The 24,147-nt window shown below is 46.5% G+C and overlaps 1 protein-coding gene across 2 annotated transcripts in view; it reads right to left on the reverse strand.

The window, feature by feature from the left end:
* The window catches only part of FBXL7 (F-box and leucine rich repeat protein 7), a 305,779-nt gene that overhangs the window by 199,260 nt on the left and 82,372 nt on the right, over positions 1-24,147 (reverse strand). For both annotated transcript variants that reach the window (XM_073676643.1, XM_073676642.1), the window contains exon 2: positions 3,534-3,623. In XM_073676643.1, coding sequence (XP_073532744.1) covers positions 3,534-3,623 — 90 coding nt within the window. The remainder of the gene's footprint in view (positions 1-3,533; positions 3,624-24,147) is intronic.

The following is a 24,147-nucleotide window of genomic DNA, read 5'->3' on the forward strand; positions in this document are numbered from 1 at the left end:
TGGCAGGGTCAGGAGTATGGCAGGGTCAGGAGTACGGCAGGGTCAGGAGTACGGCAGGGTCAGGAGTACGGCAGGGTCAGGAGTACGGCAGGGTCAGGAGTACGGCAGGGTCAGGAGTACGGCAGGGTCAGGAGTACGGCAGGGTCAGGAGTACGGCAGGGTCAGGAGTACGGCAGGGTCAGGAGTACGGCAGGGTCAGGAGTACGGCAGGGTCAGGAGTACGGCAGGGTCAGGAGTACGGCAGGGTCAGGAGTACGGCAGGGTCAGGAGTATAGCAGGGTCAGGAGTATGGCAGGGTCAGGAGTATGGCAGGGTCAGGAGTATGGCAGGGTCAGGAGTATAGCAGGGTCAGGAGTATGGCAGGGTCAGGAGTATGGCAGGGTCAGGAGTATGGCAGGGTCAGGAGTACGGCAGGGTCAGGAGTACGGCAGGGTCAGGAGTACGGCAGGGTCAGGAGTACGGCAGGGTCAGGAGTACGGCAGGGTCAGGAGTACGGCAGGGTCAGGAGTACGGCAGGGTCAGGAGTACGGCAGGGTCAGGAGTATAGCAGGGTCAGGAGTATGGCAGGGTCAGGAGTATAGCAGGGTCAGGAGTATGGCAGGGTCAGGAGTATGGCAGGGTCAGGAGTATAGCAGGGTCAGGAGTATGGCAGGGTCAGGAGTATGGCAGGGTCAGGAGTATGGCAGGGTCAGGAGTATGGCAGGGTCAGGAGTACGGCAGGGTCAGGAGTACAGCAGGGTCAGGAGTACGGCAGGGTCAGGAGTACGGCAGGGTCAGGAGTACGGCAGGGTCAGGAGTACGGCAGGGTCAGGAGTATAGCAGGGTCAGGAGTACGGCAGGGTCAGGAGTACGGCAGGGTCAGGAGTACGGCAGGGTCAGGAGTATAGCAGGGTCAGGAGTACGGCAGGGTCAGGAGTATGGCAGGGTCAGGAGTATAGCAGGGTCAGGAGTATGGCAGGGTCAGGAGTATGGCAGGGTCAGGAGTATGGCAGGGTCAGGAGTACGGCAGGGTCAGGAGTATAGCAGGGTCAGGAGTACGGCAGGGTCAGGAGTACGGCAGGGTCAGGAGTATAGCAGGGTCAGGAGTACGGCAGGGTCAGGAGTATAGCAGGGTCAGGAGTACGGCAGGGTCAGGAGTACGGCAGGGTCAGGAGTACGGCAGGGTCAGGAGTATAGCAGGGTCAGGAGTACGGCAGGGTCAGGAGTATAGCAGGGTCTAGTCTTACGCACTTAAACTTTGCACCTGCTTTGCACAGTGGCTGTAAGCCTGCTCTTTCTTCAGTTCAGAGGCAGGTCATCATTCCATTGCTTCTATATCATTATTAATAGAATCAATATCATTTTCACTAGCTGCACAAGCTGTTCATAAAATAAATGGATATAGGTGACCAAGGGCAGGCATACCATTGATGCAACCAGTGTGGCCCAAGAGATAAGGGGGTCACATCCACCTCCAAAGCAGGTGGGATTCTCCATTATTGTAAGCTACTAGAGTCCAAAGGGCCCATATATTGTTTTTCCACAGCCCTCTTCTTTCTACGTCCGTCCCTGCAGGCAACCTAAGATTTCCTAAAACTGTTAAAAACTATCACCCAGCAATGGCTTTGATGCCTTTGAATTACAGTAGAAATTGTACTGTACACAGATTAAAACACTAATGCTCCAAGGATTTCCTTTCTGTGATAAGGACCCAAGTCCTTCAGGGCTCCTCATCTGCAAATTAGAGGTGAGGAGGAATTGAGTGGAGTGGTGGGTTGTGCATTAAACTCTGTGGGAGAGACATTGTAAGCTCATCTAAGCCTGTAATTCCCAAACTCCAGTCCTCACACCCCCCAACACATCAGGTTTCCAGGATTTCCTTAGTGCCGCACAGGTGATGGAATTATTACCAAGACATCAGAATTACCACATGTTCTCCCACCTGTGCGACACTAAGGAAATCCTGAGATCATGATGTGTTGGGGGCCGTGAGGACGGGGTTTGGAAAACACTGATCTAAGCTGTCTAGTCTACTCTTTGTGTTGATTTTTTTAATTAGTGGCATGCCTAAACACTAACCATCGATTAATTTTTTTCAGAAATCAAATAACAAACTTTGTATTATATTTTATCAGAGAATTCAGCTTCTTTCTTCTCCTGAACAGATCTTTCGGTCTTAAATTCTCAATTTACGGATAATATCTGTTTTCAGTGAATACATATTTTCCGATTACGGCTGGTTCACACGAGCTTATACATCGGATGTGTGCTATCTGATGTTTTATCGGATAGAAGATCACAGATCTGTGATTATTTTATCATGCTGATTTGGCAAGAGAAAAAAATCACAGCTGCGCAAATTGGATCGCACTTGCCCATTCAAGTCTATGGGTGCGTGAAAAACATGGGACTGCACTCAGGTGACATCAGAGTGCAGTCCAATTTCCACAGGCTCCCACAAAGGAGGGGAGACGGAGTAATCTTGTTCTCCATCTTCTTTGCACCTTCCGAGAGAATAGGATCACACTATGCTGACACTCAGCTCAAACTCTGATTAGAGTTTGATCCGAGTGTCATTTACATAATTGATCAGTTTCTCTCGCATGAGACAATACACGCTCGTGTGACCCCAGCCTTACTGAGATAGGAGATGGCAGTTGGTGCTCATAACGTTCTATGGAGAACTGTAACTGACATTTAAAGAGAACTTGCAGCAGAATTTGTCTGCTTCTACCTCCCCTCTCTATGGAATTTTAAAAGCACCAACTGCCGTCTTCTATCCTTGTAATGGGGAAATCTATCTTTATAAAATACATATTTTATCCGTGAGTCAAGATTAAAGGATCAGTCCAGGAGGAGAAAGAAGCAGATTTCTCTGATACGTGTTCTATTGACTTATGAAATAAAAATTAAAATGATGGATACTCTTTGAGTGTTCTTTATGAAATAGTTTTTTAAATGTCATCATGCACAACCTGGCATCCGATAGGTCAGCACCATATTCCCCATTAGACGTGTGCCATGTTGGAGAATAAAGTGCAAAGTTGTAACAAAGAAAAGACAGTTTACACAGTGAGCTGCTCACACAAGGGCCACTTATGTCCTTAGTGTAGGTCAAAAAAGTGAAAGGCAGTAACAATACTCATCCAGAATTACCCATACACTTGTGCCCCCTATACAGAGTTATGCATAACATTGAGCCTCCACCACAGCAGCTCCCACATCGTAGTTCCTGCTACACCAGTGCCCACACAACAGGCACCTACAATACAACACAAGTCTCGCATTGCCGACTACTCTACAAGACCTCTCACTGGAGCCGCGGCCATAACAGAAATGCTGAATGCATCTCAGAATGTGAAAACAATGCATATTAATTAACCGTCAGACCATAATGTGTCATTTTCTCCTAATAAAATCCTGTATATAGATAAGTGCTTTAGACATCCATCTTTACGAATACAATAGGGACAACACTGCCAATATCCTGTAGACAGCGAGACTTGACTCCCAGAGTTGGCAGAAGCAGATAATTATGAGGACCAGATGTGTACCTTCACTAGTAGCCACATTCTTGAGGGCTTTGGTCGGCGTGTGATCTGTGCTTGAACTCACGTCGGATGAGATGCTTGAGCTGCCTTTGCCTAAACAAAGAACAAATAAAAGAAGAATTAATGCACAAACATAAAATATAAGGTATATGTGCTGCATTTCTTTCACATTAAATCATGCTTAGCACCCTACCAGTAATAATAATCCTGCTCATTGTTACCAGTGAGTATGAGTTATGATTATAATGGGATAGTCCAAGCTATGTGTCACCCTACAGAGACGCTAATTAAATAAAACATATAGCACCTTCCTTACGTTCCAGCACTACGTCCAATCTGCTCCCCATCATGGGACGTCTGCAGCTAATCACTGGCCTCAGCGCTAGTGATTGGATGATTGGATGCCATCGTCACATGGGGTACACGACCTGTGACATCAGCAGCCAATGTACACAGTATAGAAAAGAGGGGGAGTGCAGCTGCTTCTCTGCAGGGTTTCACAGAATTTGGACAACCCATTTAAAGTGTAACCATCGTTTTAATTTTTATTTCATAAATCAGTAGAACACATGAAAATAAGAAGATTTGTAAGATATCTTATCAGAGAAATTTGCATATTTCATCTCCTGGATTGATCTTTATCTCTCAGTTGTTGAGTGAAATCTGTGTTCAGTGAAGGCAGATTTCCCCCATTGCTGATATAGGCCATAACAGCTGGTTTATTTTAAATTCGACGGAAAGAGGAGGAGGAGGAGCTGGAGGCAGACACAGACATTGTGCTGCAAGTTCTCCTGAAAGTACACTTAGGGCTCGTTCACACTGGTGTATAACTTGGACGAGCGCTAGCTGATGTTTTATCGGATTGCACACAGACCAATGTTATACTATGGGGGAGTGCAGATCTGCATTTTTTCTACAGACCAAATCAGTCAGCGAGTGGCCCCAGAATTTGAATCACACGCACACATAGACTTGAACAACTGACTGCACTCAGATTTCATCTGAGTGTAGTCCGATTTACACGGACACAGACAATGGAGAAGATGGAGAAATTACGTTCTCCATCTTCTCCGCACCTGTGCTGCGATTCTCTCATGAGCACAGTAAAATGACACTCGGCTCAAGCTCTGTTACAGTTTGAGCCGAATGTCATTTAATAATCGATTCGATTCTCTTGGAAGAGAGAATCATCGCTCGTGTGACTCTCGCATTACAGTAATGGGAGTCTCTATTCATTGAATTGAGAAGTTTGAGAATGAATGATCAGTCTATGGACGGGAAAGAATTAGATTTCTTTGATAAGACATATTGCAAAATTGCTTATTTACACGTCTAATATTTATTCATGAAACAAAACAATAAATGAAAAAAACAGTTACTGTGTAAGTATTTGCTTCTAGGGCATTAAGAGGCACGATGCCCAAAATGTATAGGAATCCACTGGAGGTACACTGACAGCTAAGGCAATTGTCGAGCGCCCACGATATCACCCCTTTTCAACAAACATGCTGGCAACTTAATAGGAGCTTTTTATAAGCCAAGTAAACACAGGAATGCATCTCCAGTCATCTTTACAAGTACGGGGTTTTGTGTGGGGAAGGTATGTTTTTGTATAGTAATTGATCTAATGTATAGCAGCTGTCACTAAAGTACCAATATATAAAAACTGAGAAAATATTAACATTTATATACTAAATCAGATGGTTTCTCCAACAATAACTATATAGTTACTGTCAGGATAGGGGGTAGTCATGTGTAAGACCACTTATTATCAGTAAGACAATAGGCATGAACCTATTTGGCCTTAACAGTACTTTAAAGGGGCTGTCCACTAATGGAAAACTCTTCTTATTTAGCTACAGTCTACTACACAAAATAAAAAAAGCACACGTATTTCCCTTTTTATTTTGCGCCACGGACTGTACCTATTAAGAAGGGGTTCTCCAGTAGTGGACAGCCCCTTTAAACCGTAGAGACAACTTTTCTGCAGAGAAGAATAACATTCAACTTTAGTGTCATAAAGGGTTCAAGGGATTGTCTGAACTTTTACAACTAAGGCCCATGAAGGAAGTAGAAAAGAAAGCAGTTGGCATGGTATTGCATGTATGAGAATCTAATGAGTAGTCACGTGATGAGCGCTGGGAGTGTAGAAACCATGGAATCCTAACAGTGATTTAATAGGATTCCACTTGTTACTATTTCTCGCATATTTTATATTTGTCCTTGAAAAATAACATTAAATAATACTGCAAAAATATTTTATAGGAATGGATTTCCAGACTACAGGGCGGAATTTTAATGTGTTTTATAATTGACCATGTATGTGTATCTAAAAGGCAAAGGTCATTGGGCACCTTAGCCTTGAATAACTCAGCTGAGAAAAGTATAGTAATAGAAAAATAATAATATATAATAGTTTATGTTCATATCTACTGTAAGCTGATCTATGTTAATATCCAGAGCCACAACCACAGGAGAGAGTTCAATTGAATATTCTTATTATGAAACCATACTTTAAAAAATATATATGCCTTCCCATTTATATTTTATATAGTTCTTTCTTTTATCATTATGATGTGGATTACTAACCTATAAATTAACATATAAATTTCAGCTTTAAATTAAATTACACATGTCATATTATTAGGCAAATCTAGGCTACATCTGATATTACCACCTAACTAAAAGGTTATACACTGTGGATACTATTAAACAAATGATGTACTGAGCAGCGCTCACTTTCTTTTGCATCATCACAATAATTAAGTGCTATTCACTTTTTCTTTTGCTTACGGTCATTGGAGGTCATTCCTATTTGCTGCTTACGGCTATATGTTTTTAGTTGGGTGGGATGTTTTATTAACCCTGCTTCAGGGGCAGGCTGCTAGACAGTGATTACAGGACCGCTGTAGGACTCTACAACACAGAGTTGCCACTATTGTTTGAAACATGTTCAGGTCTTCTAATTATATATAGTATTCTAGCATGCAGTCATAGCCCTTTAAATTGCCACTGTTATTTCAACAAACATTGCATAAATCAATAGTAAAAGTGAATACCAGCAATTTTGCTATTTATCTTATAGAGAAAAATGTATTTTTATCCACTTATGAGACACTTCTTCTTGTCTCCACCTACTGAATTAATCATTCCTTCTGAGACACTGCAAATATCCATCTTAAGAGAAGACATACATGTTCAGCTCACTAAGCATCAGATTATATGCTTCTGACGCGCCCCCTGGGCCATATTCTTTAAGGGGAATATCCGGAGCCGGATCAGATGGGGGTTGTAGTCTTCCGAGTGGCTGTGACCCGGTCCGTGCCCAGGGTGTCAAACTCAGTTGTATGTGGCAGTCCTACAGATGTTACTAAGTTCTTAATGTCGACTACGCCACCCGTTGTGTTGCGGTCACTGTGGCCGCCGCTGCAGCAGGGCCCGCTGAGGCTGGTGGTGTAGGTGCAGCTTTGGTGATATAACCCCCAACGGGTGGGGTATAGCCTCAGGGGGATCAGGTGCAGAGGATGGGAGTTGTGGTGATGCAGTGTAGACGGCAATCAGAGACAGAGTCGGGTTATGCAGTTTAGGATGTTTACTCACTGCTGATGTTCTGGTCACTCCAGCTTCGAGTGACCTCCCGAGCCGTGCTGCGTCCACCAGGTTCTGGATCCAGCCAACTCCCAAATAAGTCCGGAGCGTGACCCTGAGCTCTCCTTCTGTCCTTTCTCTGGCCGTCCCCACTATTGATCCACCCAGGTCCAGCTCCCTCGGGCCTTCTGTTGGGAGACCCTTGGCCTTGGGTTCCCTGACCCTCCTCGTGGTATGCCTTCGTGGTGGATGTGGTGGGTGACCGTGGCAAACGCTGCCCACGGTCTCCGGTCTCTGGCTGGGGAGTGTTTTTGCCCCCACCAGCTTGGGTTCCGGTACCCTGTGCCGACTCTTCACCCGGGGATTTAGTTTGGGGTCTTGGAGTCCTTTTCTTCTGTTTCCCCCTCTGGGTCTCTCTTTCTCCTCTCTCACTCTGGGTCTCTCTTCTCCTCTGCTCGCTGACTTCCTCTCTGCAACTGACCCTGTTCTTAGTTGGTGCCCACCTTATATACACCCTCTATGTGTGAGCTCAGGTGACCAGCACCCAATGAGCTCCTATCTTTACCCAGGCTGCTCCCCCTATCTGCCCCTACACTACTTGGGATGTACCACCCCCCTCCCACTCCAGCCAGGAACAGACTCGGTCGTACCTGCACATTTCTAAGTGGGAGTACCGTCGGTCTGCTCCTCGGAAATGGGATGTGTGTAGTGCATGCAGCCTACCGAGCTCAGTTCCACACTCCTTCCTTACCCGGGAGTGGAATATCACACCTCTGGGTTGAGGTGCAATACCCCTGTAGCAGCCGAATCCTCAGGGTGCTACATTCCCCCCTGGTAAATCACAGCACGTCCTCGGGCTGTAAGACAAAACATCACATAACATACAAAATTTTTCATAAACATATAAAATATATAAAACATTATATATATAAAACTTTCTCGTCGCCTCTGGCTCCTCCTCCGGTCACTGTGCAACGTGTGACCGGGTACAGTGTGACAGTCTTTCTAGAAAACATGGTTTTCCTATAAAACCGGTAGGGGGCGCTTTAGGAAGCGCAACTATGTACAGGGGACAGTGTGGCCGCTCTCAGTCCTCGGCCAGGTAAGGAGGGAAAGGGAATGGCTGCTCACAGTCCTCAGCCTGTGGGATTAAGGGTAAACGGGTGGACAGTTCACTCAGCTGGTCCCAACGGGGACTATATTAGCAATAACAGTTTCTTTGTACCCCGATCGGGTAACTATTTACAGCACCTGCTCCGCTGTACTCAACAACGTCTTCCTCCTGCTCTTTCTTTGGGGATCTTAGCTTCAGACCCGTCCGGGTCCTCTTGCTCTTCCTCCTCACATCGCAGCTCCTCCTCTGTCAGGCGATGCACATGGAGGGCGTAAGGTCCTTTGGCACACTTGTGCCAGGTAAAGGTGACCTCGTCCCCGATATAAAGGTCACGACCTCTGTGCCCCTCCGGCAGATGGGACTCCACATCTCTGCGCGTGACAAAGACGTCGCCGGGGGTGTTGTTGTCTCTGATGAAGCCCCACCCATGCTGCAGGTTAAACTTTATTACAGTCCCGGTGGTGCGGGGACTGTACGCTGCACGGGGGTCCCTCCTGGTTCGGCTCTTCTGCTCGGCGCTCCTTATTTGGGCCTGTTGTTCCCGGACCCGCCTCTCTCTCCGCTCCCTCGCAAACTCCTCGAGCTGCTGTCGGCAACACTCAGCACGCTCCGCTGCAGCTGCCCTGGTTTCCTGAGTGAACCCCATTAGGTCTTCTCCGGTGGGGTCCCACTCAAATTGGGTCTCTTCAAGCGGGGGCGAGATCCTTATCACGGGCTTCGGAGCCGGAATCAGGGGTGCACACATGGCCCCAACTCTCCTCTGGTGCTCCAGTTCATAATACCTCTGGGGCCAGATGAAAGGCTGCCCGTCCGGCCACGTGTGCTGGGCAAACAAGTCCTCTCCCAGACGCGGCACCCTTGGTTTTACGGGTGCGGGCGCGGTGGTGGTGGCGCCCGGGTTGCCCAGGCCTTGCGGCCAGGCCTGGGGCACCTGGAAGGTGAAGGGCACCGTTAGGACGGCGGCGCCCTGGGCTACCTGGCCTTGCGGCCAGGCCGGAGGCTCCGCGGAGGTAGGGGGCGCTGTTGGTGCTGCGACTCCCGGGAATTCTAGGCCCTGCGACCAGGCTGGTTTTACTTCCTGTTTTGCCACGCTCGGGGTCGGTGCGCATGGCGTCACAGGGGTCGCGGCGGCGGCTTCCGGTTGGGGCCTAGTCTGCGTCGGTGACACGGCGTTTTCGGGCACAGCAGGGGGACTTTCGGGCTCTGCGACGGGGAGCTGGGGCAGGTAAGCGGTGTCCCGGTTTGGGGTATAGACGTCCCCTTTACCTGCCTCCATGCGTTCGGCTCCCTTCTCGGCGCCGTCTCCGGCCTTGGGTCCTCCCGCGCCGTCCTCAGAGGCGGTCTGTCTCCTCATCTTGGCTGGCGTGCTCCGGGTCTTGGTTTGCTGGGCCATCTCTCGGCTCCACTCCGCCAATGTCTCTCGCTGTACCCGGGCCATCCTCCGTGCGAGGCCCTCCAGGGCAGTCTGTGCACACTCCCGGTCTCGGGGGAGCTGTGCAAGGACCTCCACTAGGCCTAGTGGGGTCGTGGTTTCTAGCAGGCTCCTGACCAACGGGTCGGTGCTGCTCTGCTCTTCTTCCAGCAGGCTCCTGGCCAGCGGGCCGGTGCTGCTCTGCTCTCTCGCCATCTCCGGGTGAGCTTCTCTGCTACTCTTCTCCAGGCTTCCTGCCTCCGGGTGCGCTCGCTCCAGACTGCTCCAGGCGGCACCCATCTTCGTTCTTTTCTTTCGTCTCCTCCCACTTCGAGGGCGGTCCCGGGGCCACTGGGTGACTGTCAGCTCCAGGGGCGGTTCTTTCACGCTGACAGACACCTCTAGCATCACAGTCTCTGTGGGTGGGGGCGGTTTCCACTTTTGGCGCCATTTTCGGTCCTGGCCCACGATGGGAGGTGGCCTCTCGCCACCCTCTGGCACGCCCATAATGGCGTCCGCTCTTCCAAGGCGGGAAACCTTTGGAAATGGCGGGAATCGCTTCCCAGTGGCGGGAAACTCTGCAGATGGCGGGAAAAAGTTGTTAATGGCGGACAACCGGCGGGAATCGACTGGTGATGGGGTCCGATGGCGGGGACCCTCCGGAACCGGCAGGAGACTTCTTTTTGAGGTAAACTCGTTCTTTTCTTCAGGCACGCAGTACCCGGGTGTTGCGGGCACGTAATCCTGCCGACTACGCCAAAGTTGACGCGCCCCCTGGGCCATATTCTTTAAGGGGAATATCCGGAGCCGGATCAGATGGGGGTTGTAGTCTTCCGAGTGGCTGTGACCCGGTCCGTGCCCAGGGTGTCAAACTCAGTTGTATGTGGCAGTCCTACAGATGTTACTAAGTTCTTAATGTCGACTACGCCACCCGTTGTGTTGCGGTCACTGTGGCCGCCGCTGCAGCAGGGCCCGCTGAGGCTGGTGGTGTAGGTGCAGCTTTGGTGATATAACCCCCAACGGGTGGGGTATAGCCTCAGGGGGATCAGGTGCAGAGGATGGGAGTTGTGGTGATGCAGTGTAGACGGCAATCAGAGACAGAGTCGGGTTATGCAGTTTAGGATGTTTACTCACTGCTGATGTTCTGGTCACTCCAGCTTCGAGTGACCTCCCGAGCCGTGCTGCGTCCACCAGGTTCTGGATCCAGCCAACTCCCAAATAAGTCCGGAGCGTGACCCTGAGCTCTCCTTCTGTCCTTTCTCTGGCCGTCCCCACTATTGATCCACCCAGGTCCAGCTCCCTCGGGCCTTCTGTTGGGAGACCCTTGGCCTTGGGTTCCCTGACCCTCCTCGTGGTATGCCTTCGTGGTGGATGTGGTGGGTGACCGTGGCAAACGCTGCCCACGGTCTCCGGTCTCTGGCTGGGGAGTGTTTTTGCCCCCACCAGCTTGGGTTCCGGTACCCTGTGCCGACTCTTCACCCGGGGATTTAGTTTGGGGTCTTGGAGTCCTTTTCTTCTGTTTCCCCCTCTGGGTCTCTCTTTCTCCTCTCTCACTCTGGGTCTCTCTTCTCCTCTGCTCGCTGACTTCCTCTCTGCAACTGACCCTGTTCTTAGTTGGTGCCCACCTTATATACACCCTCTATGTGTGAGCTCAGGTGACCAGCACCCAATGAGCTCCTATCTTTACCCAGGCTGCTCCCCCTATCTGCCCCTACACTACTTGGGATGTACCACCCCCCTCCCACTCCAGCCAGGAACAGACTCGGTCGTACCTGCACATTTCTAAGTGGGAGTACCGTCGGTCTGCTCCTCGGAAATGGGATGTGTGTAGTGCATGCAGCCTACCGAGCTCAGTTCCACACTCCTTCCTTACCCGGGAGTGGAATATCACACCTCTGGGTTGAGGTGCAATACCCCTGTAGCAGCCGAATCCTCAGGGTGCTACACTTCCTAAACTAGATATAGTCCATGAGTAGACGAATAGTGTTGGCAAAAGTTGCTGAAACAAGGTAGGCATATACACATACAGTGTAGCTGTTACTTTCTAGTAAGTTTTCCATGTCTTGTCAGTGATGGATTCATAGCTACACTGCTCAGTACTGCTGCATAATATTCCCCATACTTCTGCTGATTTAGAGCTTGAAGATCAGGGCGCAGGACCTCCCCTTGTCTCCATGCGCAGTGAGACGCCATTACTATTCCACTCCTGAATTCTGGGACAACTAAACATCAAAAAGCCCACTGAGCGAAAACTAATATAAAAAATGCCATGTACAAATTAAATAATCGTCAGAAAGTGTGTTATTCCTCAGGAACACAAATAGCTTATCCTGAACAAACACCTAAAACAATATATATGCTTTAACATTAAGAGTAAATCTAAAATGAAAAAAAATATTATATTCATAGCCTTATATCCCTATATTTGTTAAGATTTAATGGCGGTATGGTTAACAATTATCATACATAACAGCATGTATGACCTCTGGCAAACTTTGTAGATACAAGATAAAATACAGACTAAGCAATGGTGATCACTAAGCAAACTGTCAAATGCGAAATGCTTATCTCCTGGTGAGTGCACGGTCAGAGAGTCTGTTTATTAAGGAGTCATATATTCCAAGGTTCAATGGCCCATTTAGTCAGTTAATGATGCAACTAAAATGGCCATGTGTGGAACATAAATCTAGGGAACACCGATGTGTTGAGTAAAAATTACTTAAATTCCTCTGAATAGACCGCACAGGCATCATGCCACAACTATTTCTGTATCTCTTGAAGGTTGTGATTTCATTTAAGAATTTCACACTATCATAAGCATGAAAAAGTTGTCATTGTTGGTACCAATGTTCCAAATAATCTCTTTAATTTGTTGACCTGAAATTCAGCTTTGCCTAGTTTTTTCCAGTAAATTCATTTAAGCTTTAATATTTACATAAAGTAAGAATTGATGTGCAGAAGATAAGAGTTGTGGAATGGAGAAGGTACCCGCAATTTATAGATCACGTACTTAAAAAAGGTAATAAAAGACATTTTCTTTTAAGGGTAGGCCTACTTTTAACATCTTTTTACAATTTACATTTATAGACTATATAGTGATAAACATGCCACTGTTCCTGACTTACAGCTTGTGCAGTATAACAGAACAAATGCATGAAGAGCTACATTCTGATTTCTGCTAGCTGCTATCAGAATCAGAATCAGTCAGCGGTCTGTTAACAGCCCCTCTCCTTACTGCTTCTCCTTGATCCACCTCATTGTGAAGGAACTTATGTTTTCTGCATAAAATTATTATATAGTATGGGTTATAAAATACTATAATTGTCATACTGCAGATCATTGCAGACAATGGACAAGTAGGATTAGGGTAGCTTAGGGTAAGAAGGGCCAGCACAGATGTAACATATCCTTTCAAGGTGTCCACATCTCTCATGCAAGGCCAACCTGGAAAATGTTGGCTTTTGGGATGAAATGGATAAGGAGGATGTAAGGATTTCCTTGAAGTTACATTTTAATCTCTATACTACAACCACACAAGAGTCTCCATAAGAAGCAACTGACATGTGACAGATTTCAATATGTAATGCCAGGAGAAGAAGAACAGTGATAAATAGTCAGATAGGCCACAGTTGGGGCAGTGGAGTTCACTAAAATTGGTAGTCAGACAGATTAGGGCAGGCAGCATACTAGAAGCAAGGACAAGATAGAAATTGGATCGGTAATAGGATGGTCAACTCCAATGCACACCTTATCACAAACAGAAATCTAGAGAACTTATTGCTATAAGTCACGATTACACCACTGACGGTGTCCTAGGGATGCTGTGAATGACAGCTCTGCCTCTCTATAGAATCGAGGGCTGGTGGAGCTGTCAGGATTGTGAGTGACAGCTCTATTGCCCAATCTGAGGCAGAAGTGTCAGCTGTCCTATCTGGCTAGGTCTGTGGGATCTCCTCCAGGTGTCATCTATTCTGGGTGACTACAGGGATATTTAGCACTCTGCCAATTATCAGATCTTTGCCAATTGTAGCTTTGCTCAAGTGGTGTGTGTGTTTGCTCTGTACTCTAAGTTGTATTCTGATTTACGCTGCCGACCTTGGATTTACCTTTTTAACCATCCATCTGTCTTACCCCTTTGTCTTGACCTGCTACCTTCCTGATAGTCTGACCTCTGACTGTTACCTGACTACGCTATTGTCATTTCCCTTTGTCTATTACGAGCCCTCTTGGTACTGACCCTGGACCTCTTGACTATCCAGCCTCACGGTAAGTCCGTGAACAGTGACTAGCGTTACAGTCTAGCAGTGATTGATGGGGGAAGACAACACTAGAGCTCCCAGAATGAAGTTAGCAGGACTGGGCATATGACCATGCCTGGAGTGCAGGAGCAGCCTAGGGAAGTGAAGCCTGACTACAGACATTAGTGTCCAAAGCAGTGATCGATCATGACACTTTTGTTGAAGTGAAAAATACAACATGGCAGAATGTGCAGATTCCTAAACAACCTCTTATAAAAAAAGAAAAAGAGTGAAACAGGAGGTATTTTGATGATGTACCGGGTAAAAATGGGTTAAAGAATGTAATAAATGATATGTTTGATAGTATAAAAATCTGGGTATGAACAACCCTACACACTTCTAAATGCCATTTTGAAAGAAAAATGGCCAAACACAATGATTTCGGAGGGAGAGACTGACAATCTGATGCATATGAGCGCCTCCTGACTAGCTCCCAACTGATGAAGTCAGGAAGAAGGGGATCAAGCTTCTGGAATTTCAATAACTGATCGTTTTGACTTCAGGGAGATGAGTCGCACCCAGAGGAGAGTGGCAGCAGCTTTTTCCTCTCTCCCCATTGAAAATACATCAGGCGCTCAAGCGTATGGGGGAGTCGGAAGAGATAACTGTCTTCCAATCGAATGACCAACAGTTATCTCATTTGTTTGGCCAGATTAAGTTAACCAAATACCCTAAGGGATGAAATGTTGCAGACATGTTCTCATTGGGTGAATGAAAGCTCAACAACACCACTTTTACTGGAGTGCTGCACTCTTCTCTTTTGTAAAAGGGTGTATTAAATACATAGAAGAATATGTTTTTCTTATGAAGGCCGGTAAGATTATCCTGTACAGTCTTAAAATATTTTGAATGTTATATAATTTTAATAATAAAATGGTGAAATATTTGGTGACTTGAACAAATCTGTAATCAGAGGAATGCTCAGAGGAGACTTCCTGGCCAGCAATTCCAATTATGTATATTTTGTGGTTTGCCTGTTATGTCTCCTTCTGATAATGCCCAAGTAACGTACATAGTTTTAAAAGGGTTATTCAGTTAAAAAATGTTTAAATGTGTTCCTAATAAAATAAAAAATATATAACTTACTAATGCACTTGTATTATCAAAGGTTTCTGGATCTTTTTAAATCAGTGCAGTCCTGGGCTCTGGCAGCTCCACTTCCAGCTACTGCTCAACAGGAGAGAGCTTGATGTGTTGGCATATGACCAGTGTTACACTTGGAGGGGGCTGGTTGACTGGTAGATTAAAAATAAAGCCATTCCCCTTGTCTGCTTATGCTATGTCTTTGACAGTGAAAGGAAAAGGCTTAGCTATTGAACCAGCCCGTCAGTCAGCCCCCTTCGCATGCTGACAAATGAAACCCTCTTCTATGTTGAGCACAAATTGGATGTAGAGCTGCCAGGGCTGGCGCTGTTCTCTAGTGCTTTGGTAATTTCTGTAAATCTAAATAAATTAGCAGGCTGTATACATTATATTACTTTCACATATAGCTCAGACCGTTGGGAAATGGACCGCAATGCTCGGACAGAATGCCCAGGCGTCTTTCAACCTGAATTTACAGCCTTATATGTGCATATGAGGCTGTAAGTTTGGGTTCGAAGACCTGATATCTTTGAAACGCGGTGCTTAAATAGACTGTGAAATATGCCCATCTGAATCCGGCTACAAATATATATACCGAATTTTTCGGACTATAAGACGCACCGGACCATAAGATGCACCCCAAATTTTAGAGTGGAAAATAGGGGTCCGTCTTATTGTCTGAATAGGTATCTTACCTGGGGGGGCGGTGGAGCTGGGGTCACAGGAGGCAGGGTCCTTCAGGAAGCTGGGGGAAGTGGTACCTGGTGGCTGGAGGCCTGGCGCTGGGGGCTTGGTGCCCTGGTACCTGGTGCCCTGGTACCTGGGGTGCTGGGGGCCTGGCGCTGGGGGCCAGGGTGCTGGTGGCCTGGTACCTGTGGTGCTGGTGGACTGGTGCCTAGCACCTGGGGTGCTGGTGGCCTCGTACCTGAGGTGCTGGGGGCCGTGGTGCTGGTGGCCTGGTGCTGGGGACCTGGTACCTGGAGTGCTGGGGGCCTGGTACCCGGGGTGCTGGGGGCCTGGTACCTGGGGTGCTAGGGGCCGGGGTGCAGGTGGCCTGGTAACTGGGGTTCTGGTGGACTGGTGCCTAGTACCTGGGGTGCTGGGGGCTTGGTACCTGGGGTGCTGGTGGCCTGGTACCTGGGGTGCTGGGGGCCTGGGTGCTGGTGACCTGGGGTGCTGGGGGCCTGGTACCTGGAGTGCTGGTACCTGGGGTGTTGGGGGCTGGTAGCCTAGTGCTGGTGCCTGGGGGCCAGGGTGCTGGTGGCCTGGTACCTGGGGCGCTGATGCCTGGGGTATTGGTGGCCTGGTGCTGGTGGCCTGGTACCTGGGGTGTTGGGGGCTGGGGTGCTGGGGGTCTGGTACCTGGGGTGCTGGTGCCTGGTACCTGGGGTGCTGAGGGCTGGTGGCCTGGTACCTGGGGGCCTGGTACCTGGGGTGCTGGTGGTCTGGTCCTGGTGGCCTCGTACTTGGGGTGCTGGGGGGCCGGGGTGCTGGGGGCCTAATGCCGGTGTATTGCTGTGGTGGTGGAGCGGGATCGCAGGGCGGCGGCGGAAGAAGAGATGAGGCGAGCCTGTATCTGGCTGGAGGTCGGACCTGGCCGGGTACCGAGGCCGGGTCTGGCCGGGTACCGGGGCCGGTGTATTGCTGTGAGCGGAGTGGCAGAGCAGAGTGAGCGGCTTCCGGCGGCCGCGGCCATCTTTCTGAAGCTGTGCTCTACAGGAAAATGGCCGCCGACTCAGCAGAGCGCATGCACCGGCTCCGGCGGCCATTTTCCTGTACAGCACAGCTTCAGAAACAAGGTCGCGGCCACCGGAAGCCGCTCACTCTGCTCTGCCACTCCGCTCACAGCAATACACCGGCCCCGGTACACGGCCAGGCCCGGCCCCCAGCCAGATACCGGCGGCCCGCCTCACCTCTTCTTCCGCCACCACCCTGCGATCCCGCTCCACCACCACCAGTAATTTGGGGGGAAAAAAGTGCGTCTTATGGTCCGAAAAATACGGTATATATTTTTTTCATTTGGATTATCTTTTAATCATGCTTTGGTAAGCTTTACTGAAACCTGACATGGAAACACTGCTCTTGGGTTTCTAAATATCAAATCAATACTGAATTTCACTGACTGTTTTTGCACAATATTCTGGCTTTTTCCTCACCGGTGTCTCTACTTTTCAGTAATCACCGGTTTCTAGTTTTTAGGTAATACACATAACTTTACTATAAGCTTTTTTCCTTCTTAAAAGGTTTGTTTTATGTTATTAAAACTGGGGCCAAAGCTGCTAATGCTAAAACATAATGAAGCAAGCAATTACTTCCCCACTGGGACCCCTAATGCTCTCACTGCTCCTTTTTGTTGACGGTGCTGCAGAGGTTATGTCACAACTACAACATGTGACCACTGCAGCCAATCACTGGGCTTAGAGGTGACGTCAAGATAGATGTCATAAGACCAATGATTGCATCCAGCGGTCATGTGCTGTTGACAGGAAGCCATCAAAGACAGGTAGTAAGGTATGGTCCGACTGGAGCTCCAGTAGCTATGAGCCAAGATGACAAGTCCCCCAACAATATCAAGCAGAGCAGACCCAATAGCCATCTGTGGCTAGATGCTAGAATTCAGAAGATCATATTCTATAACAAGGTCAGCAGAAGTGACAACACTTGATGATCGCACACTGAAAACTGACTTACAACCCAAACCTGACTGCTGAGCTAGAAACCTTATTGTCAATACATGTTATTACAATCAATTTATAACAAAAGAGCCAGAACAAATTAGAGTAAGGGGAGCCAAGAACAAGCGCAACTTTTTCTTTTTCTGCAAGAAAATACTAACAGGGATTTAGGTCACATGGTCATAAAATAATATATTTCAGTATGTAGATCAGATCTGGCCTGCAGTTCACTCCAAATGACAAGCATATGTGGGGATATTCACAGTGGATGATCGTATTGCACTGCATGGCACTAAATCCATGAATTATAATTCATCTGATAATTAAAAACATGTATGCCAAGCATATGAGTAGCTTCTACGAGAACGAGTCACGACTCCACTTCACTTGATGTATTGTGGGTCACTATGCATTGAAGGCAAAAGCAGGAGTAGGAATCAAATACCAGAATATGATGGAACTAAAAAAGTCAGATGTAAAAATTATAATGTATGAGAGGTTCTTTTCGCTCCTAGCTTTTTAAATTCAGTTCAGCGGTGTGTAAGTAATTACTGTACCTTCCTTCCCCTTATGTTTCCCATGCATGACATCAGCAGATGTTGCTCCTTTAGAGATTGTCACTTATTTTTCCAACACTCCGAAATTGCAAAATGGTTTAGCAGCAATATACAGTAGGATAAAGCGAAGTATCAATTACTATCACTCCACTGGCGTACCGCCAATGGCTGCAGACCACGCCACTGCTATGGGGTCCGTGAGCCGGGGGGGGTGGCGGGCCCTCACCGGACCGGGCCCTGTATCCGCCCGTTAGCACCTGGCGAATGATGGGTGGTGGAAGCATCTGCTGACACTCCCTCCTCCATCATCATCGCTCGCGCTGACGGCCAGAGGGGGAGCCCAGTGCGAGCAATGATAATGGAGGAGGGAGCATCAGCAGACGCTTCCACCTCCATCATTCTTCCTTGACATCTGACGTCTCAGAGCAGAGGGAGCAATGACATCATTAGAGGGCGCCAGCTGCTCTGAGATGTCCGGCGCTTCACACCTCATGCTGAGGAGACTGGAGCATCGGGTGGAACCAGGAGAGGTGAGTACTGTTTATTTTTTTTTAATCAGTGACCGGTGGCCATAATACAGTATGGGGGAGTGCATTATAGTGTGTGGAGGACCATGGGGAAGGTGCATTATACTGTATGGAGGACTATGGGGGGGTGCATTATACTGTATGGAGGACCATGGGGGGTGCATTATACCATATTGAGGATCATAGGGGTGCATACTACTGTATGGAGGACCATGGGGGCACATTATATTGTGTGGAGGACCATGGGGGTGCATTATACTGTATGGAGGACCAAGGGGTGCATTATACTGTCTGGAGGATCATGATGGGTGCATTATATTGTGTGGAGGACCATGGGTGTGCATTATATTGTGTATTGTGTGGAGGACCATGGGGGTACATTATATTATATGGGGGTGCATTATACATGTATAGAGGACCATGGAGGGTGCATTATATTTTGTGGAGGACCATGGGGGAGCATTATACTGTATTGAGGACCATGGGGGTGCATTATACCGTATGGAGGACAATGGGGGTTCATAATACTGTATGAAGGATCATGGGGATGCATTATATTGTATGGAGGACCATGGGGGTGCATACTACTGTATGGAGGATCCTGAGGGGCGCATTATATTGTATGAAAGATCATGGGGTGTGAATTATATTGTATGCAGAACCATAGGAGGTGCATTATATTGTATGGAGGACCATGCGGGGTGCATTATATTGTATGAAGGACTATGGGGAGAGCATTTTATTATATGGAGGACCATGGGGAGAGCATTTTATTATATGGAGGATCATGGAGCGTGTATTATATTTTATGGAGAACCATGGGGAGTGCACTATATTTTATGGTGGACCATGGGGAGTGCACTATATTTTATGGAGGGCCATGGGCAGTGCACTATATTTTATGGAGGACCATGGGGAGAGCATTATATTCTATGGAGGACCATGTGGTGTGCATTATACTATATGGAGGGTTATGGGGGCACATTATATTATATGGAAGGCTATGTGGGGTCATTATAATATGCGGAGGTCCATAATACTATATGCAAGCAATTATACAGTGTGAAGGTTTGTGTGGGGTTCTTCATACTGTGTGGTGGCCATTATACTGTTTGGAGGACTAGTGCGGGCCATTATACTGTATGTAGGCCCATTATAGTGCATGGGGAGCTGTGTGGGGGTCACAGTTGGGGGATCATCATCATACTGTGTCGGGGTCACCATACTTTGCTTTGGGAGTTGAGGGGGGGTACAGTACTGTCATTATACTGTGCATGTGGAGGAATTCACCATGGGGGTATCATACTGTGTTGGGGGTGGCACTTTTGTTTGCATAATAATTTATGGGGGCAATGAAAGAGGAATCTGGGACTTCAGCAGGAGGAAAATTACTATGTAAAGGCTGGAAAGTTGTGAGATATGCTCTTCTGCGACCCCGACAATTAGAACTTCTGCTATGGGGCCCCATGATTTCTATGTATCTATGTATGCCCCTGTATCACTCATTGTCTCTGAATTGCTTGGGAAAAGGTTAAAAATCACAAAGGACTTTGTCCCACATTTGCTAAAGCTTACCTAAACAGAAAAGCTACAAGTTTTACCATTAAACTGTCACACATTATCACTTGTGATATTTTAATGAGACGGTTTGCTCCGCTCCTTGACTGAAATTTTCACACTCTTCACGACTTTGGACATACAGTATCCATACGTTCAAGTTGGTAAGTACTTACCGACCTTGGACAAATGGATATGTCCTGGCGATTTTGTGTGCACAGGAGCTGTATATGACAGCTGATATGACAGCTGACACCTGACACTCACTGCCAGGAGTGGTGCCCACACCGCTCCCAGAGTTTAAACCGCTAAATGCTGTGATCGATATAGATCAATAAAAACGTCAACTCGTCCAGCAAAAAACAAGCCCTCACATGACTTTGTCAACTGAAATATGGAAAAATTATAGCTTTCAAAATATGGCGATGCAAAAACTAGTCTTTGCAAAAAAAAAGCGTCTTTTAGTGTGTGACAGCAGTCAAACAGAAAAAAAACTATAGAAATCTGGCAACGCTGTAATCGCACCAACCTGAAGAATAAAGTCGTCATATCACTTATACTGCTCGAGGAACGGCGTAAAAAATAAAAAAAAAACAACAATTTTTCACCTGTTGGTGATTTGTTCATTCTGCCTCCCAAAGATCGTAGTATGGTTCGGCTTACATTTATCCTGCGCTCTGCGCTGACACAGGGGTTTCCGTGTAAATCTCTGAAATACGTGATTCAGACAGAACCACCGGCTGAACATTTCCTATAATGAGGCAGATGGAGGAACGATGGATGACGTCTGGCCTGTGATCCGACCGTGTCTGTCTTTTTATTAGGCGTGCATAAAAGTGCTGTCGGTCACAATTTTGTGCACTTCTGAAAAGAAGGTGATATTAAATACTAAGCCAAAGCCCCATGTTACCTCTTTTACCAACATAAGATTTAACTCAAAGTACAAATTATTTTGGAAATGTAAAAATATGTAACTTCCTCTATCTCCTGCGCTCTGTATGGTCTGACTATATGTGCTGCAGGTGTTTCCTCCAAGCCCTAGAAAGCAGGAAACACTTGTATGACATGAATTCTCCCTTGCAGGCTCCCTGCTAAATGCTACAAATATATCATTTTTCAAACAAAACTAAAGCATTTGTTTTAATTACATTCTTTTCACAAGAGTGTCTGTCAATCAAATGGTTTCCATACTCCTATGTAGCACGTCCTATAATATGCAGCTCCTGGCAGGTAAAACAACTAGTTACCTGAATATTTTATGATTTGTGAAACTTTATAAAATATCCTTCATTACATCTCAGGAATAGTTTGTAACTTTATATTCAAGTATTAACATACCTGTGATTGATGTTCAGTATCAATGTAACAGTCAAGAATATGATAGTAATTATAGAGTAATTCTAACCAGTTATTGAAATATTGCAACAAAGATGTTCAACTAAGTATGTCAATCCAGATTCTCGATAAAGGCATACAGTGGGGAAAAAAAGTATTTAATCAGCCACCAATTGTGCAAGTTCTCCCACTTAAAAAGATGAGAGGCCTGTAATTGACATCATAGGTAGACCTCAACTATGAGAGACAAAATGAGAAAACAAATCCTGAAAATCACATTGTCTGATTTGGAAAGAAATTTTTTTCAAATTTTGGTGAAAAATAAGTATTTGGTCAATTACAAACAAGCAATATTTCTGGCTCTTACAGACCTGTAACTTCTTCTTTAAGAGGTTCCTCTGTGGTCCACTCATTACCTGTAATACTGGCACCTGTTTGAACTTGTTATCAGTATAAAAGACACCTGTCCGCAACCTCAAACAGTTATACTCCAAACTCCACTATGGTGAAGACCAAAGAGCTGTCGAAGGACACCAGAAACAAAATTGTAGCCCTGTACCAGGCTGGGAAGACTGAATCGGCAATAGGCAAGCAGCTTGGTGTGAAGAAATCAACTGTGGGAGCAATAATTAGAAAATGGAAAACATACAAGACCACTGATAGTCACCCTCAATCTGGGGCTCCACACAAGATCTCACCCCGTGGGGTCAAAATGATATCAATAACAGTGAGCAAAAATCCCACAACCACACGGGGGGGAACCTAGTGAATGATCTGCAGAGAGCTGGGACCAACGTTACACAGGCTACCATCAATAACACACTATGCCGCCAGGGACTCAGATGCTGCAGTGCCAGACATGTCCCCTGCTTAAGTCATTACATGTCAGGACCCATCTGAAGTTTGCTAGAGAGCATTTGGATGATCCAGAAGAGTATTGGGAGAATGTCATATGGTCAGATGAAACCAAAGTAGAACTGCTTGGTAGAAACACAATTTGTCATGTTTGGAGGAGAAAGAATGCTGAGTTGCATCCAAAGAACACCATACCTACTGTGAAGCATGGGTGTGGCAACATCATGCTTTGGGGCTGTTTCTCTGCCAAGGGACCAGGACGACTGATCAGTGTACATGAAAGAATGAATGGGGCCATGTATCGTGAGATTTTGAGTGCAAACCTCCTTCCATCAGCAAGGGCATTGAAGATGAAACGTGGCTGGGTCCTTCAGCATGACAATGATCCCAAGCACACCGCCAGGGCAATGAAGGAGTGGCTTCGTAAGAAGCATTTCAAAGTCCTGGAGTGGCCTAGCCAGTCTCCAGATCTAAACCCTATAGAAAACCTTTGGAGGGAGTTGAAAGTCCCTGTTGCCCAGTGACAGACCCAAAACATCACTGCTCTAGAGGAGATCTGCATGGAGGAATGGGCCAACATACCAGCAACAGTGTGTGCCAACCTTGTGTAGACTTACAGAAAACGTTTGACCTCTGTCATTGCCAACAAAGAATATGTAACAAAGTATTGAGATGAACTTTTGTAATTGACCAAATACTTATTTCCACCAAAATTTTGAAAAAAAATTTCTTTCCAAATCAGACAATGTGATTTTCAGGATTTGTTTTCTCATTTTGTCTCTCATAGTTGAGGTCTACCTATGATGTCAATTACAGGCCTCTCTCATCTTTTTAAGTGGGAGAACTTGCACAATTGGTGGTTGACTAAATTCTTTTTTCCCCACTGTAGATACAAAGAGGACCCAAAAATCCTACAGGCAGTTTAAATCAGGATTATCACTGGCAAAGGGACATTATTGAAATGCACTTTTACTACCAAATAAACTATTTGCTCATGGATTATCTCTGGAAATATATTTCTGCAGAGAATAAACACCTATACAAGCACTACAGTGCAAACAATAATGAAATCTGAGGTATTTCCAATGATCAAGAATGGTTTAAAATGTAGATACACAAGAAATATTAGCAGTCAAATAGGTCACACTTAAAGATTCAATTTTAGGGCATCTATTCTTTAGGGTCACTTAAAGGGGTATTCCCATCTCCAAGATCCTATCCCAATATATAGTAGGTGTAATAATAATAATATTAGCAAATACCTCCAATTAGAAATGTAGTATAGTATTTTTGATTTGCTATGTCTCTTTCCTCATGTGCAGGCAATAAAGGACCTTAGGTATCAATGGTTACGACCACTAGCAGTTAGCTAACTAACTGTCACTTTATCAGTGGACGTAACCATGAATACCTAAGGTCTTGCAATGCCTGCTCATGAGGAAAGAGACATAGCGAATCAGAAAAACTATACTACATTTCTAATTGGAGGTATTTGCTAATATTATTATTATTACTACACCTACTACATATTGGGATAGGATCTTGGAGATGGGAATACCCCTTTAACTTTGTGGTCTTGCTCTGTTATTACTCCTGGATATGTATGAATATTAGGGT

Source organism: Phyllobates terribilis, unplaced genomic scaffold (genome assembly GCF_046119375.1).
Source record: "Phyllobates terribilis strain yellow unplaced genomic scaffold, ASM4611937v1 Scaffold_4__5_contigs__length_816908805, whole genome shotgun sequence".
Taxonomy (NCBI): domain Eukaryota; kingdom Metazoa; phylum Chordata; class Amphibia; order Anura; family Dendrobatidae; genus Phyllobates; species Phyllobates terribilis.